The sequence below is a fragment of the Haplochromis burtoni genome, unplaced genomic scaffold (assembly GCF_018398535.1).
Source record: "Haplochromis burtoni strain Fernald_Lab_line unplaced genomic scaffold, NCSU_Asbu1 Contig_116, whole genome shotgun sequence".
NCBI lineage: Eukaryota > Metazoa > Chordata > Actinopteri > Cichliformes > Cichlidae > Haplochromis > Haplochromis burtoni.
The window spans coordinates 638,188-655,035 of NW_024582477.1; the positions used below are offsets into that span (position 1 = coordinate 638,188).

At 41.5% G+C, this 16,848-nt stretch overlaps 1 protein-coding gene across 1 annotated transcript; it reads right to left on the minus strand.

Moving 5' to 3' along the window:
- Positions 1-1,159: 1,159 nt before the first annotated feature.
- satb1a (SATB homeobox 1a) lies at positions 1,160-16,202 on the minus strand. Its single transcript, XM_005928610.3, has 11 exons — positions 15,732-16,202; positions 15,004-15,233; positions 14,562-14,738; positions 14,352-14,478; positions 13,638-13,761; positions 12,471-12,582; positions 10,286-10,818; positions 7,526-7,723; positions 7,095-7,250; positions 5,208-5,411; positions 1,160-4,264 (listed from the first exon to the last, which is right to left on the minus strand). The coding sequence occupies exons 2-11, from the start codon at positions 15,218-15,220 to the stop codon at positions 3,383-3,385; spliced, it is 2,730 nt and encodes a 909-aa protein (XP_005928672.1). The 5' UTR covers positions 15,221-15,233; positions 15,732-16,202; the 3' UTR covers positions 1,160-3,382.
- Between the last annotated feature and the right edge of the window lie 646 nt (positions 16,203-16,848).

The window sequence follows — 16,848 nt, forward strand, 5'->3', positions numbered from 1 at the left end:
ATATTCTTTTACAGAAAATCATCCTTATTACTGCCAACTATTCCAGAGACGTGAACTCCACAGTATAAAGAACACAAAAATATAGCAGTGCAACACAACACTGCTGTAAAAGCGATCAACGCTTCAGTTTGTTGCAGATCAAAGTGGAAAGAATGTGATTGGCTGAACAGGTGTTATTGCATGTTCTATGTTATCTGCATTTCCATCAGTGTAAGACACGCAGCAGATTAGAATCAAGTATAATAGCATTTATACATTTAATAAATGAATTAATACACGGATGTTCCCGTGACAATGCCAGGCACTGTTTGCGCAGAGATTTCAGTACAGCATGATGCTCATTTAAAACACATTCCTGAGTCTACGTACACATTTGATATGAGCTCAGCAATTACAGTGTCTGTGTCCCGTGACAAGCTGACCAGGCATGTGAAGACTACTCCACTACATTCGTGGCTAAAACATTAAAAGTGTAGTTGGTGACGGAAAAACAGGGTATTTTAAAACTTTACCTACAGTTTAGAGTACCGGCACCATTGCTGCTTGGTATTTGAAATGCATCGTGGGATTCCAAGCTGCCCCAAGTCCACACTACCACCAGTTCATAGCAATCGATTATCTAGGATCGACCTTACTTTGCACTGTAACCAATCAGATGTTAGACAAGCTGCAGTGGCAGCAGTAACGCTGTCCCCTGAGTTTGATGGGTGAGGCTGACAGATAAAATTAATTCATGAACAGCCAGAGGTCAGGACTGCTAAAATGAATTAAATAAATACATCAATAAATAATTAATCAAATGTGTCAATAATGAATTAAAATGCAAACAAATAAATAATGAATTAAATATGTCAATAATTAATTAAATGTGTCATCAATATTTAATTAATTAATTAATTCCAATTTTAATTAATTATTGACACATTTAATTAATTATTTAATGGTGTATCTAATTCATTCATTTTGTCACTCTTGGCACTCCATAATGAAAACAAGTTAAAAGTTAAACATTTTCCAAATTTCTTTTTTTAAATATACACTATGTTCACAGTCTTTCTTTCAGAGCTAAACTTTAAACACTGCGCACACTTGCAGCCCACTCTATGGGAAGAATAAAATGAGAACTAAACTTTTAAAAGACTTTTAAAATATTGACTGTATATTTTGAGAGATTTACAGATTCAAACATGAATAGAAATTCTATGTGTACACTGTTTCAGAAACCAACTTGTTCATTCGTTAGCATATAATGATAAGCCTGATACTGGACAATCTTGAGATATAGGAGTAAACATTGCACCATTTCAAGTACAGACATTTTAGATACCATTCTGATTGGTTATTCGTCCTTTATTTTATTTAGTGGCTCAATAGGTTCTGCAGTTAAACCTGTATTATTCTTTGTAAATTCAAATGTCACTGTTTATGGAGCCTGTCCATCTTTTGGCTGATGTTATTGGCCAGTGTCGGCCTATCAGAGATATATCAGCATTATCATGTAAATTTAGTGATGTGTGACAACACAATACCTTTTTTTTCTTGCAGAACATAATGAAGAAAATTATGCATATGGCAACTTAGAAGTGGTGTCACTACACCTTACAGTAGTCTCAACACTGTTTGGAGCGGAGTGTGTCTCTGTGTTAGGCTGTTAAGTAAAATGCAATGCTGGATAGTTAGTAAACAAAGACCCCACTGATAATCAAATACACTTGATTAACTGATCATCAGCTAATGTGAGCACCTCTATAAAAGCAGAATTTTTTAGCAGTTTGCCAGTCTGGAGCATTCGTGTGTGTGAGTTAACAAAATGACACATTGTTCCCAGCAAATTTACCCCAAGGTCAGACTGTGCAATGTTCAGAGAAACTGCAGAAAACCCAAGAGCTACGTCTCAGACTCTACAGGCCTCTGTTAGAAGGGAAAAATTGGGGGGAAAAAGACTGAACAAGTATGTCTTGTTTGGAAGGGATGCCAAGAGAAAGACTCTTCTCTCTAAAAAGCACAGCTTAGCTTTGCAAAGAACAAACCATAAGACTTCTTTGGACTGATGAGACCAAAGTAGAGATGTCTGGCCATAATGCACAGTGCAACACTTGGTGAAAACCAAACTCAGCATATCAGTACAAACAACTTGTACCAACTGTCAAGCATGGTGGAGGAGGGGTGATTATTTGGGCTTACACCTTGTAGCCACTGAGTTGACCACGAATTCCTCTGTATATCAAAGTATTATAGAGTCGAATGTGAGGCCACCTTTCCTACCACTTAAACTTGGCAAAAATTGCATCTTGCAACATGACAATGATCCCACAACTGCAACAGAATAGCTGAAAAAGGAAATGTGTTGGAATAACCCAGTTAAAGTCCAGACCTCAATAATTGATTAAAATGATGAGGTAGGACCTTAGGAGAGTTGTGCAAAAGTGCAAACTTCAATAAACTCAATCAACATTGTAAACAAGAGTGGGCCAGTACACAAACTTTCTTTGTCACATGTCTGTATATACAGTTTATATATAAAGAATATTGACACTGGCTTTTTTTTTTTTTTACCAATTTAATGTCATCATCAGCATCTGTCCCTAGAAAATAACTTCTTCCAAATGATTATACTTGAAGTTTATAAGATGACATATTGTTTAATGTCATCATGTGGCTAGTAACGTACTATGGGTGTTACATGATCCCAGTCCTTTCCCAGTAAGTATTTAATTTAAAACGACAACAGGAAACTTGTTATTTAATAAGAGCGAAACATGAACAGTGAAATTTATGAGGTAAAGAGTAAACGACTCAGACAAAAGCCAAACCACAAAGCACGGTTAGCACAATTAAAACAAAAATGGTGAAGATACACCTAAAAAAAAAACAAAAGAACAACATGATTGGCAGTGCCACTCTCTTCAAGGCATTTCTGGTATGGCCGTTTTTCAAAAATGTCAGTCAACCAACTACACTTACTCTTTTTAAATAGAGATATGTAATCTGAGGCTCATTGTATTGGTTCCCAGCACTCCACCCAGAAATATAACTATACATGGAAACTATGTACTAAAGTTCAGTCACAGTAAACTGTCTCAAGTGCATCAAGAATCCTCAAATCACAGTACAGCTTTCTATGTAATTACATAACTTAAGTCTCTGGTTATGAAAGCTGTGGTATACACAGTATTTTATTAGTCTTTCCACAGTGTGTAACAATGCAAGCCTATAAACACATAAATACCAACACGCTGTGACTCTGGACTGGAGCAATATTTTAAGTGAGAAGCATTTGCACCGAAGTTGCTATGTTTCAGAGAGGAGAAGCACCCGGTCCTGGGTCTAAATGGTAAGTATGGCTTGTCCAAGCTGCAGTATGTTACTGGATGTATGCGGGTTAAATGTAGCTCTCCTGCTCTTCCTTCATAGGGGGAATAGTTTGAGTGCCAACATCCGATTCTTTTAATACAGTCATCTCACTTGTTTCATTTCTTCCTGTTAAGTTCTCCTCCTTTTGTTCTGTTTCTGTTTTTCCACCTTCTTCCAGTTCCTGTGCAGTCACATTAGCCTGCAAGATGTTTGGGTCTGTGCAGTAATGCTTGTGGTCGCGACTGTGTTTTGGGCTGTAGTCTTGGCTTTGTCCTTGGTCCTGGCTATTGAAGAAGTTGCGAATTATATGTTTAGGTAAGCCCAGCTGGGCAGACAAGGTGTGGACCGCTTCCTCGTCTGGGTTGAGGCCCACGTCCTTGATGAAACTTTGCAGGATACCGAGGGCATCTCTGGACACATTTAACCCCTGACATTGGACCTCCTTGTAACTTTCTACCTCATTATCTGTCTCTGAACAAACCCCAGCCCTACACTGTTCCTCATTCTTCATGTTGGGCCATTTCACTGACAGCTTCTCCTTAACCTTCCCTTTTTTGCCATCTCCCGTGATGTCATCTATGTCTTCCTTCCCTATATTTCCATCCCATACCTGTTCGCTGTTTTCTGCACCTCTGTCCCTCACGGTTCCAGCACAACCCCAGTCCCCACCTAAACTGTCCCTGTTTTCTCTTCCACCCTCAACCCATTCTTTACTGTCCCCTCTCTCACCATTGCTGCTGCCTCTGCCCTGCAAATGTACTCTCAAGTGCTGCCAGGCACCGCCAGCATCAGACTCGGCTGGCGATGCAGCGCAGGGTTGTGTCGGGGAAAGGTGAGGTCCTGCCTCGGGCTGAAGGGGTTGATGGGGTTGTAGATGGTGTTGCTGTGGCATCAAAGAGCTGCGTTGGTACTGATGAGAGAAATTAGAAGTGATTAGAGCAAAAAGGTTGGTATTTAAATTTTTCTAGTTTTGAGTGTGAGCAGTACTATGTTTGACTTTAAATAGTTGTGAATGAAATAAAGTGAAGTCAACAGAGACTGTTTCGCTCAAGAAATGTCACCTTTTATCTTAAAATGAAACTACAACTTAACATGCACACCCATCCATTGTGTTTTGTTTTTGTGGGTTTTTTTTTACCATATCTAATTGAATCTGCAGAGTTTAGACACTGATTTGCTGCTATATGAGCAAAGACACAGGACACGATGATCTGGGCTGGTGTGAAATCAAGGGTAGTGGAGACCGTTTGATCTTAATCTCCTTAGTGTTCACATGTGAGGTGATCTGCAGTGCAGCCACCCAGAACTGATGTCTGCAAATGCACATCAGGATCTGAATTTGCCCATGTGGTGTTGACTTTTCTTGTCAACACTACATGGGCAATGATGCAATGATATGCTAGGCAGTGGGCTGTATGTTCACAAACAGAAGGGTATGCAACCATTTTATCTTTGAGTTTGTCCTATAATCAAGCCATCAATCCATGCACAAGCAATGGAAGGGAAAGAAAAATAACTAATCAGCCTCACGGATCATTGCTTAATGTGGTAATCATCTTTTTTTTCTGACATCTCTGGCATTTAGCTGTCATTACTCTGCTGCTTTTCCATTGCACGCCCTAGAGATCTATTGGCATTCAATGTGATGTATTCACTTTCAGATTTCTGATAACTTTTTATCCATAACTTTTTTAAATTACAAAATTAAAGTCAGTACACCTTAGCCTCAAGTGTTTTCTGCCATGTATATAGCTGTTTAAAACTCTAATACATAATAGTTTTCTTCTCAAGCAAGATCTACTGAAGTCAGAGTGTCTGTTGATAATAATGTTTGTCACTTTTGGAAGTCTTACCAATGTATTGTCATTGCTTAGCAGGGTGAACCTGTCAATGCAGTGCTGTTGTGCAGTCATGTTGCTGCTCTCCTGTTCGTAGATGGCATCTCTTTCATTCTGGGACAGGCTGAGGAACCGGCGGATCATGCACAGATTCTCCCACAGCGTCCGGTTCTCTGGACTGGGTTCCTCCTTCCAACGCAGCAGCTCGCACAACCATCCCTACAGGAAATATGTGCATATGCACAAGGTGGCTATAGTTGCTTAACAACTCTTAAAACATCTTAAAAGCACATTCACTAATAAAGGGCAAGGGAATAAGCAGCCTTACATTCAGTTAGGATTGGTTTCAATGTGTTTAGTCATGTCACTGGAAAAATTTCCAGCACAAAGTGCTGCTGTTTTCTCCCCAATGACACACTTAGATCACACAACGTGACCATATCAATATGACTATGCTGTTATGTTTGACAACCCTTTTCAGGCTGTTTATGTCTATTTTAAAATGCTTACAGTACAGTACAGCAGACTGATAAGATAAAAAAAGGTAATTTAAAGGTTGCAGAACATGAGTAAACTCACACATTAAAAAAGAGGCTAAGCTGGGGTTCAGTTTAAGCCTTGTAGACTGCCAGCAGAAATTTGAAGATGCATGTTTAGCGACAGCATTTGCAGCCTTACATTTAATTTGCTTATGTATGTTGGCACCCTACATACAGTGAAAGGGATTGACCAAAGGGGGAAAAAAATGAATTCACAATAACTTTCTCTATACATTGACTCCAAACTGGTTCAGTGTGCTCTCAATATACATACAAAATCAAAAAAAAAAAAATTAGGATCTGCCAGATAATCTGAAGATTATAGAAAGATTTTCTTATCAGCATGAATTGTTTGTGTATCACGAAGGAAGAAACTTGTGAGTGACAGATTGAGGAACGTAAAGCCAAGCTAGTTTCAGACTCATGAACTGAGGATGATTATGTTTGCAAGCAAGCTGATATGCTCACACGCGCGCGCACACACACACACACACACACACACCTGGCTGTAGCCCAACTCTAGCACACAATGCCATCCAGATGCACAGTGCAGATAGAACAGGGAGATGCTGCATGGCTCTGCCTGCCAAACAACCGGGTAATACGGGGGGTGGGGTGGGGGATAAAAGATAGAGAGAGTGCGAGAGAATAAAGGGAAACAGGGGTGGGGGTTAAAGAAAGTAAGGTAAAAAAAATGGAGGCCAGTGAAAGAACCTCAGGGGTTTTGGACCACCTGGCTGTACTGGCATGACCGCTGAATGACCTCCAAACATCTTGATGATGAGTAGAAAGGAGAGGGAGTTATATGGGAGAAGAAAGAAAGAAAGAAAAGAAAAAAGAAAGCAAGCAAGAAAGAAGCTAAAAATTGGAGATGTGCTCGAGAGGAAGAGAAAATGAGACAGCTAAAATCCCCCCATTCCATGAAGGGAAATTATCCTCAAAACAAAAGGCAATAACAAGCTTATGGGGCCGCCATAAAAATGAGAACAATAAACACTCAAATCGTGCCTGTGTGTGTGTATTTGTATTAGTGTTGCTGTGTCTCTGTGCGCGCGATCACGTTTTACTTGCATGTGCTCTTACTGTATGTTTGTGTGCACAAGCGAGTGGTGTGTATGTGTGTATGGTGACTATTAAAGCGATAATTTAGGACACAATAGCAGTCTGATGCACTGATGATAGTCCTCTGCAGAGTACAGCTGCTGGTTGATTATCTGGGCTTTCCTCCACACACGGTATCCATCGCTGCTTTAACTGAGGCGATGGAGTCATAAATGAATGCTAAAATTGAGCATTTCATCAAGCGATAGAAACGATTGGGTGGTTTGTATGCTCAGATTTAAACTAACAAGAAGCAAAGTACCTGGCTCTTGGAGGCGGCAACCTTCGCAAACAGCGCCTGAGACACTTTGGCTCTCTTCATCTCATGCTGGATCTCCTCATAGATAGAGGCGCTGACATTGAGAACGCAGCTGTCTGTCCGCAGTCCTCTGTCTGCTGTAACTGGGGACAGTCTTGACTAAAAAGAAGCAAACAAGAAGGAAAACCGGGTTTAAATACAAGCTATGCAAAGTAATGGGCAATAGGAGGACTATGAAACAGATAGCAGGCAAAGGTTTTTATGTTTTTTTTATTTGAAAATGCTCCACTTTGAGAGCTAACACAGGCATAGTTGAGCCAAGTGACAGAACTCACACTTGAATATTTCAATGCTGTTTTATGAACAACTTTAACCTTTCACAGCTGGTTTACAAGACTTTTGTTTTCATGTCTTTCAGTCTTTTGCTGGCTGACCTGTGAGGACCTCGGTGGCGTGTTGTTGCAGCTGGGTGTGAATACAGTCAGACTTCTCTCCTTCTCCTCTTGGTATATGCGCTCCCTCTCAGCCTCTGGGAGCTGCAGGAAGCTGTGCATTGCCCGTAGGTTGACCAGCAGAGATTGGGAGGCGTGTTTCGGGTCCTCCTCCTTTCGCAGGATCTCAGAGAGTAGGCCCTGATAAACACACAGAAAAATCAGCGTAAGTTGATACTTGTGATGGATTTTTTTCCTTCTTCTATAAGCGGCTCCCTTTAGGGGTCACCACAGCAGACCATCTTTATCTCACCCTATCCTTAGTATCCTCTTCTGTCACACCAACCTTGTGAATGTCCTCTCCTCGGAGGACTTCCTCTTTTCCTCCTGCCTGGAAGTTCAGTATTCAACATCCTTTGTCCATTATATCCTCTATCCCATCTCTGCACATGTCCAAACCATCTCAGCCTTTCCTCTCTAACTTTGTCTCCAAACTGCTCAACCAGAGCTGTCCCTGTGATGCCACCTCCAGCTCAGCCTCCTGTCTTTTTGCTAGTCTCCAAACCATACATCACAGCAGGTCTCGTGACTATCTAGTAAACCTTCCTTTTCACTCTTGCTGCTATCCTTCTGTCACAACCCTGGCACTCGTCTCCACCAGAGCCATCCTGCCTACACTTCTTCTCACTTTCTTTTTTGCATTGTCCGTTGCTTTGGATTGTTGACCCCAAGTATTTAAACTCATCTACCTCTAAGTCTGCTCCTTGCATGTTCACCTTTCCACCTGTCTCCCTGTCATTCACTCACGTACTCTCTCTTCCTTGAAAAGTGGTCCCAGCACACTTCTTCTCCATCCTTGAGGCATCCTCTCATCCTCCAAGATTGTGTTATACAATCTGGTCAAAAAGTCCACTGCCCTCTCTACCGCACATTGTTACCTCCACAGGATTGCCATCTAGCTTCTCAAGTACATGTTAGTAAATGTCCTAGCAGCACATCCTTTCCAGGTCGATCTATATATAGTAATGTATAACATACATGATGTTAGTGGTATAAAAATGGTTTAAGGGACACCAACTTTGCTTTCTTCAGTTTATTCAAAACTCACATAATTTAAAACAAGCGGCAACTTAAGATAATATCTCGACCTTCAAGTGAGAAATGGTTAGCGATGATCACCATATATGATAGAAAAAAAGAAACAAGTCTTCACCAGTGCTGTGATGCTGACCTTTATTCTTCTAGAATTACTTATGGATCATTTCTCATTCTTAACGGTAGATGGACATTTTCTGAAAAGGTTTATGCCAGAAGAACTACTGAGTTAAGATAACAATCAGTAATGCTCTTATCAAATATGATAGCAATACTGATGAGCTCATCTAACTCCAAACTGCAACATTTCTTTGAAGCAGAGGAACAGTAAGCATTCAGTTGTACAGAGGGATGACAGATATTGTAATTCTGCGTTAAAGCTATATGAACTCATAAACCTGAATTCTTTTCCTTCATGTTGAATGTTCAGCTTTCACAAACAAAATGATTCAGGTCAGGTATTAAAAGCTCCAGTCTCTCAGGAATCACAAATGGAAAAGGTCTCATGAAATATTATGTATTCTTTCACTGTCTTCATTTAAAGATGATAAATGTAAAGTTTCTTGTGAAACTAAAGGAATTCAGCAATAGCCTCGTATCCAACTCTGAATCCTATTCAGTGGCATCTTGACAAAACCTTGCAGTTTAGGGTTTCACAGCCAGCTTCTAGTCAGTGCTTAGCATGCTGCTCGCCTGTACATCTAGCATTATTCTGTCTGTATCTGTCTATACAGGGAAGTGTTCAAACACCACATGCAAATTTCAGGGATTCCTTCCCTGAAAGGAAATCAGATTTCACACTGGCAGAGAAATGGCTTTAGAGGAAACAGCCTTCTTATTCAAATAATAGATTGTGGTTGGAGCTGCCCAGCAAACCCTGCCTTCTGAAGAGATGGAGGCTTGATGTGAGTCGTCAAATGACAAATGCTTCCCTCGCTTTTAGATGACGTTTTGGCATCGTGCCCAACTTGTATGGCTGGCACCAGAGCACCTTGGACTTGGCAACAGGGAAACATGGGGGTGGATAATAACTAACTCTGCTTATTGTGATGAAAATGATAATGAAGGTAATAATAATAATAACAACGGGCTTAGCCGGTCCTTTGAGCCCCATTTCTGTGGGCACACTAGTGAATATAAGATGATGGACACAGACAACAAAGCATTTTAGTGTTAGAGAGGAGGCGATAGTAGAGGGAGATATGGATACAAAATGAAGGAGACCAATGGACAAAGTAAGGGAGAGATTAAATATAGATGGATTGACCATGGGGGTTAGAGATTAAATGAATAGAAGGGCTGCCAGAGTGAAAGGTGGTGAGATGGACAGCGAGATATAGAGGTAGAGAGGGAGGCAGCAGTTCTCTGAGGGGTTGTGATTAGTTGGCCCAGCTGCTGCTTCAGTGCTGGCACCGGCTTTGTGCCGCAGAGAGCTGGCACAAACACACACTCACACACGCATACAAACACACATGCACAAGGGGGAGGAGGCACTACGGCAAAGGCCATGCCAGTGTGCCAACCATCTCACACTCACATATTCACAGAACACACTTAGCTATCACCGCAGCACCAGGGCACGAGCAACCTAATCACCACCAAAGAGTTGAAAACTGCTTTAAAATTCGATTTCAGCATCTTTTATTTTGCTCTCTCCTGCAACCATACCTGGGTCCGGTTAAATGCCACCCGGGCAAAGACGGCTTGGGAGATGCCTGCTCTCTTGAGCTCCTCTCTCACGTTCTGGTAGATGTCAATCGGCACCTCTGATGGTCCAGCGGAAGACGCAGCCAAGGTCTGGTTTTGCAGTCCGGCAGAAGAGCTTCCACCCGGGCCGCACTGCACTTGCTGCAGGGCTTGGGGATCAGGAGCTTTAGAGAAGACCTTGGCAGGAGCCCTCCCTACAGGGGGATGGTTCAGATACTGCTGTGGTGATGATGCCAAACCCTGGCCAGCAAGCATGCGACTAACAGCATACTGCTGGTTTAGAAACTGGGCCATCACCAGCTGCTGGTTGACCATTTGGGAGCTCAGAGGCTGGGTTACCAGCCCAGGAGGGCGCAGACTGAGGGGTGGGCAGTTGGATATGTTGGCAACCGCTCCACGAGGGAAAAGGAGAGTTGAGCTCTGGTCAGCGGGGGTACCAGTGGCTGGCTGGCTGAGGGTCATATGTGAGGACTGGTCAGAAAAGTTGTCAATGTCTGGTAAAGGACAAGGAAAGAAGAGGCAGGACTATTTTTACTCATTGTTCAAGTGCTAATAACATCTCCAAGTCACAGGATGATTTACATTGTGGCAGGAAAAAGTGGGTGAACCCAGGTTTTCTTCAATATCTGGTCACCAGGTCATATATGATCGCAAGTTTAAGTAAAGAAAAACAAAATAAGCTTCTTCAGGTCATCAACTGGCATCTCTGTTAGGTTTAAGCCTAAGTTTAGACTTGACCAGAAGATAGATTTTCTTCATTTGAAGCCATTTTGTAGCTAGTTAAGCATCTTGATGTATCATAATACTCCCTCCACTGTATTCCACCCATGGGATCATGGTTTCACTTTGGAATACAGTCCACTTTTATTGCCCTAAGTAGTGGTTTGTGTTCTCCATAAACAATTTATTGATTAACTGTCTCTCTGGGCTCTGGTTCTTTTATTGTTGTGCATTTTGTATTTTACTGTTTGTCATACTGGTAAAACCTCATCCCGAATAAAAAAGAAAAGCCAGTTCTGGGAACTTTGGCAGGTTTGGCAGGTGTGTAAGCCTGTCCCTTCATGGTTACATCACAATCATGTACAATACAGTCATGACACTTTGCAGCTGTGTAGCTGACACCAACATCCTGGCCCCAGATGGTAGATGGGTGTTGTCTGGGAACTGATATGATTCCTGTTCAAGATCATCTTTAATTTATAAGTTAAGTTGTTCTAAGACGTACTCCATTCATATTTCAAGGTTTAGACTCCATGTTTACTGAGTCCTTGCTTTAAATAGCATTTGTGGTCATCAGCAAAGATATTCAGAGACTTTTTTTAATCTGTATTGTACATGTTTAGTAGTTGTGACAGGTGGTTTGTGCGGTTTGCACAAACTGGTCTTGGAGACACCTACAATGGTGGGAAACTTACTTTATTAAGTACTAATCTAATAGCATGCAATTTCCTACAACACTTCTATCATAAAGTTTGCTTTCATGCAATATTTTCTTTTTTTGTTGTTGACATTGTTGAACAGTTAATGATTTTTAAGCTAAGATAAGCTAAGATTTTTTGCATTTGAGGAGCAGAAGCCACTGACATCACCCCACCAACTCAACACTGGACAATCTTATCCAAATCCCTTGAGGAGTACTGGTAATAATTCGGCTGTATGTGTAATATTGAGGTTATAGGTAACTGGCAGTGGTATACTGTACTGAATTATAATTAAGGGGTACTTTTAAATTGCATGTTTTGGTGGATGTCTGCGAACTTTTGTCACCACAGTAATGTCACGAATGTGCAAAGCGCACCGAACTTTGTTTGTGTGTAACCAAGATCAAAGGTTTACTTTGACGAATACAACTATTTTTGTAAAAGTTCATAAAATAATTGTATCTGTTCATAGTTATAACTTATTCAAAGATTTGGCTATCTCTAAAAACAAATTCATACGGCTTATTTTAAAGGGTTCAACAGCTTTTTCCTGCTACTGCACTGTAAAATTTCCCTATAAAATGAAAATGGTGAAGCATTCATCTTTTTATTCAAGTTGCTAAAAGTGTATGACGCCTGTTAGTAGGACAAAGCTCATATAATCAGTATCTAGAGTGTATCAGACATGCTGTAATACTTCACAGGTGTGTTTTGAGTTCTCTCACCCTTGAAGCATTTGGACTTCTTGAAGTGCTTGTACCATCGGCCAAACTCATGACACTTGGCAGCTGAGACATTTGCATAGTAAGTGCTATTTACAATAGACGATATCATACTCTGAAACAGAGGGGAAAAGACAATAGAAATTCATTACATTTTCTGAGCTCCTGCTATGGGCGGCTTGGGTGTCTCAGCTGTTCACACATCTGATATTAATGAACTCAGATCTGTGTTATTAAAAAGACCCCCAGGTAAATAGGATAATAAAGACAGATGAGAGTGTCAGTGTGTGAGCTGTGTGGGTATGCATGCATCCATGCATACATGCGTGTGTGAGTGTGCAGTTAAACAAAACACTACAGGTCATCAGAGACTATGCCTCTGTCTCTCATTCACTCACTCTTACACACACACACACACACACACACACACACACACACACACACACACACACACACACGGTTTGTCCCTGAAGACTATCCTGTGCAATCTTTACATCTTATTACACCTTTCATCTTCTCATATTTATTTTAATCTGCTTCCCGCAAACAAGAGAGGGGGGTTAAGGTAGTGATAGGAGAGGAAGAGAGATGGGGGAGGAAGGATTTGCTTGTATCAGATTTTAACACGGCAGAGAAGAGAGGAATCCGAGGTAGAGAGAAGACGGTGAACAGTTATCCTCTATCAGACTGTAGATGTCCTACGCCTCGGGCAAAATAATAGATCGACCAGGTTGATAATTATGAATATTCATAAAAAGGCCTTCCCCAAACACTGCGTGATTAATGACAATTATTTCTGCAGTTGTGTCTGTATTTGCTTAATTAAACACACAAGAATTGAAGATATTACATTTAGATTATCGCTGAATCAGTCCAGAGTGCAGAAAAGGCTAAACAGCAAAGGACTGAAAATCAACAGGATCAAGATGGGCAGCAAGCAGGCGGCATGGCTTTTAAGGAGATAACCATCTCTCTTTATCTGTTTCTCCCTCCTGTGCTCTGCCCCCACACCTTATCTATCTCTGCATCTGGACTTCCTGTCTAACTACTGGACCCTTTGCTTACTCTTTGCCACATGTCAAAGAGGGCACAGAAGATTAAATTGCATGCATGTTAAATGCTAATTTTGAATTTTAGTCAAGTTTAGATTATTATCTCTCTTTTGTATACCTGGGACAGTGGGCACTCCTTGGCCAGTGAGCTCTGGTTCATGTCCTTGAGGAGCTCTTTCAGAGCATTTCTCACCGTCGAGTGACTCCACTGCTCGGCTGGCAAGTCCTCCAATTTAGGACAGCTACACAAAGGTCAAAGAAAAAAAAGAACTAGATGATTTTAGTATATTACTGTTTAAAGGTATATTTAAGCTCAGCAGTGTTTTACTTTGAGAACAAAGTGAAACACTACTAGACCTTCCATGATGTAACTTAATGGCATATTTCATTAGAATCTCTCAACATGGTTATTTACTGAAAAAGCTCCGGTCAGAGCCAGAGAAGCTCAGTAGTATCCCTTCAAGAAGACACCAACATGGATTGTTGTCTAAATGCTGAAGCACATGTACTGTCTAATGCAATAAAGAAATCACAAGCACACTTAAGCTCAAGAAGCTTCAGATAACAATAATGATATCAGGTCCGTCTTTATTTGCAGTACACTGTTTTCATAGAATATATATATAAAAAAAAAACAATAGGAAAAGTACATTTGGTGTCAAAGTGCTGGTATTGCATATGCTGACTCAGTGTCATTACTAAAATCTATGATTTAACCACTTTAAACTTCATCTGAATGTACATTTGTGCAGCAATGTATAACTCACACAAACAGGACAAAGATATGACCCTGAAGGCAAACATACTGATATGAGTGCTGTCTGCTCTCTACCTGTGCAGCTGGATTTTAAGTGTGATAACGTGGTGAACATCCTGCAGCATGTCTGCCACTGTTGCATCTGGAGCGTCGGTTACGTAGGACAGAGGCACCGGGTTCCACCTACCCACCTGGATCAGACCTGAACACACGCACATACATAGGTGAAAATAAGAAAGATTTAGAGTTTAAGCTGCGCTTTCTTTGCACTGCAAGTGTTTTTACCTTTTGCCTGTGCTGCAGAGCTGTGTGAATATCCCAGTGTCAGCAGGGCCATCTCTATCAGCTGGTTAAACAGCAGATCTCTCTTAACCAACACAAACTCAGCATGCTCTTCTCTCCTCTCTCCTTCCAAAGGGCTTTCCGTGTGCTCCACCACACAGAACACCGGCAGCAGGCTCCCTGCGGTGACAGACATGCATGATGCCATATACCAAACCATTTGGGTAATTAGAAGTAATTCATCAACTTATACAAAGTATTTTTTATACATGCATTTGCATCAGAACTAGCTGAAATTAAAAACAAACAAACACATTTACAGTTATGAGATAAGCTCAATTAATTTGATAACACAGCTGAGCCATAATCACAGAAGATCCGTGTAAAACTAAAAAAATACATATATGGGTTCAAACCCTAGGTTTCATCTTTTCCCCCCATGTACCTCTGCTGTGCCAGCTCTTTCCCTGTGACCTCGCTGTGGTGGGTTTCTGTGCCATGCAGGGGTTTTTGGCCACAGGACTACCTTGTCTGCTCCTCTCCTGGGTTGAGGGTCCCCCCTCATGTTGCTCCACTCGAGCCAGCTTAGCAGGAGGAGGGCGAGGGTCTACAGCAAGATCACAGCCCTCAGCTTTCTTGATTCCATTACACAAGGGATCCATCTGTGGTCTTACACTAATACAGAGATAAAGACGCTTAAACATCAAATACTACACAAGGTAAGCTAATAAAAGTCACTTATACCAGTTCTCCTTAAACTTTTATTGACAAACTTTTTTTTTTTATATGTACTCATAGACACCAATTAAATAACTGCAAACTGCTCTAACATTTGCATACATAGTGAACGTCAAGAGAATGTGAGCTGGAAACTGCCACATAAAGTAGCCATAATAAAATATATTTTTAAACACACACACGTGCACGCAAAGGTTTAAATATCCGTCTCAGCATCGGGGATGACCTTCACCCAGATGCCTCTTTGAGGCTAACCACTGAAATCCCTTATAACAAAAAAGATGCAGTGAATGCTACAGCGCAGTTTCCCCACAATAAACTGCCGTCGCCTCCCGGTGCGCCGCTTGTAAGCGCCGCTGATTCGCTTCAATGTTAGCAGCTAAACAAACAGTCCGACATCTGATTCTGCTGAAGTTTGACTGAGGCGAAACCAACCTGTTTCAGTCTGCACAACGTGCATGCCCGACCCGCTATCGTACATCAGCAGCCCATTCCCGCAGACGGCGTCTGTATCCATATGGTTCTCCCCGCTTCCATAGATCTCTAGTTGGAGAACAGATCCGCTTCTCCCGGCTGTATGTCCCGCGACACGCTCCTGTGCGTCCTATTACTCACAATAACCGTTTACCATCTGAATTTTCTCGTTTTCCCCTTGTGTCAGGAGTAACTATCTCGATCGATCCTCCCTTGTTCCCCGACAGCGCTTTGCTTTCCGATTAAACTAGCCTCAGCACAAGTTGTGAGCGACCTCCCAGCCAGAGCACCGGGGCACGCTGCTTCTGTGGATCAAGCTCCACAAAGAACAATGTGCGCCGAGGAGCTCCTGGAGTATATTTCCTGTCATATATTAGACCACTGACTCAGGGAGAGCAGTTGTTGGTTACACTTCAAAGCGCTGTGCGCACGAGGAGAGAGAGATAGCGAGAGAGAGAGGGTGAGAGAGAGAGAGAGAGAGAGAGAGAGAGGTGGGGAGGGGGAGACCTCCCTACACAGTCTCTAAAATCCACGGACCCAGCTGCATTAACATATGGTGTAATAATGAATTCACTAGCGCGCTCCGTAAATGTATTAAATGTGACAATTGCGCATAAATCTATTTATTATGTTCTGCCGCATGCTGTGCACGCACTTATTATTGTCTTTAGGGTATTGGAGCTCTCCATGGTAACAAAGTGGAGCAGGGCAAGGTGGAACTGGCTCACTGATATTAACTTTTGAACGCTGATGTTGTCACAAGATTATCTAAGGCTCATTTTTAATATGCAGAAGATCACTTTTTTCTACTACAGGAAGAGCAGGAATGAGCTCTATACTAAATTTACAGTAGTGTAGGGTGTTTCTACTGCTCATATTATATGTGTAAAGGTTATATTAAGCTAAAGTATACAGTAGTTGGTATATTGCTGTACACTCAGAATGGCTGTTTCGCTGTTTTTAATGACTAAATTTCGCTTTAAAGTGCTTCGAGGGGCTTCACTTCTTCAGTGTACCTCGAAGTGTTGATATGGCTGCATGAGTTATCATTGGAACCAACTTGTCTTCTGCCCTGTTT

Excerpts from the sequence above, each read along its gene's own strand:
- satb1a (XM_005928610.3), bottom strand. The coding sequence starts at position 15,220 with ATGGATCCCTTGTGTAATGGAATCAAGAAAGCTGAGGGCTGTGATCTT. Across the intron at positions 10,819-12,470 it reads GAAGTCCAAATGCTTCAAGG|ACATTGACAACTTTTCTGAC; the intron begins GTGAGAGAACTC and ends GTCCTTTACCAG. Across the intron at positions 5,412-7,094 it reads TTGCCGCCTCCAAGAGCCAG|GGATGGTTGTGCGAGCTGCT; the intron begins GTACTTTGCTTC and ends TATTTCCTGTAG.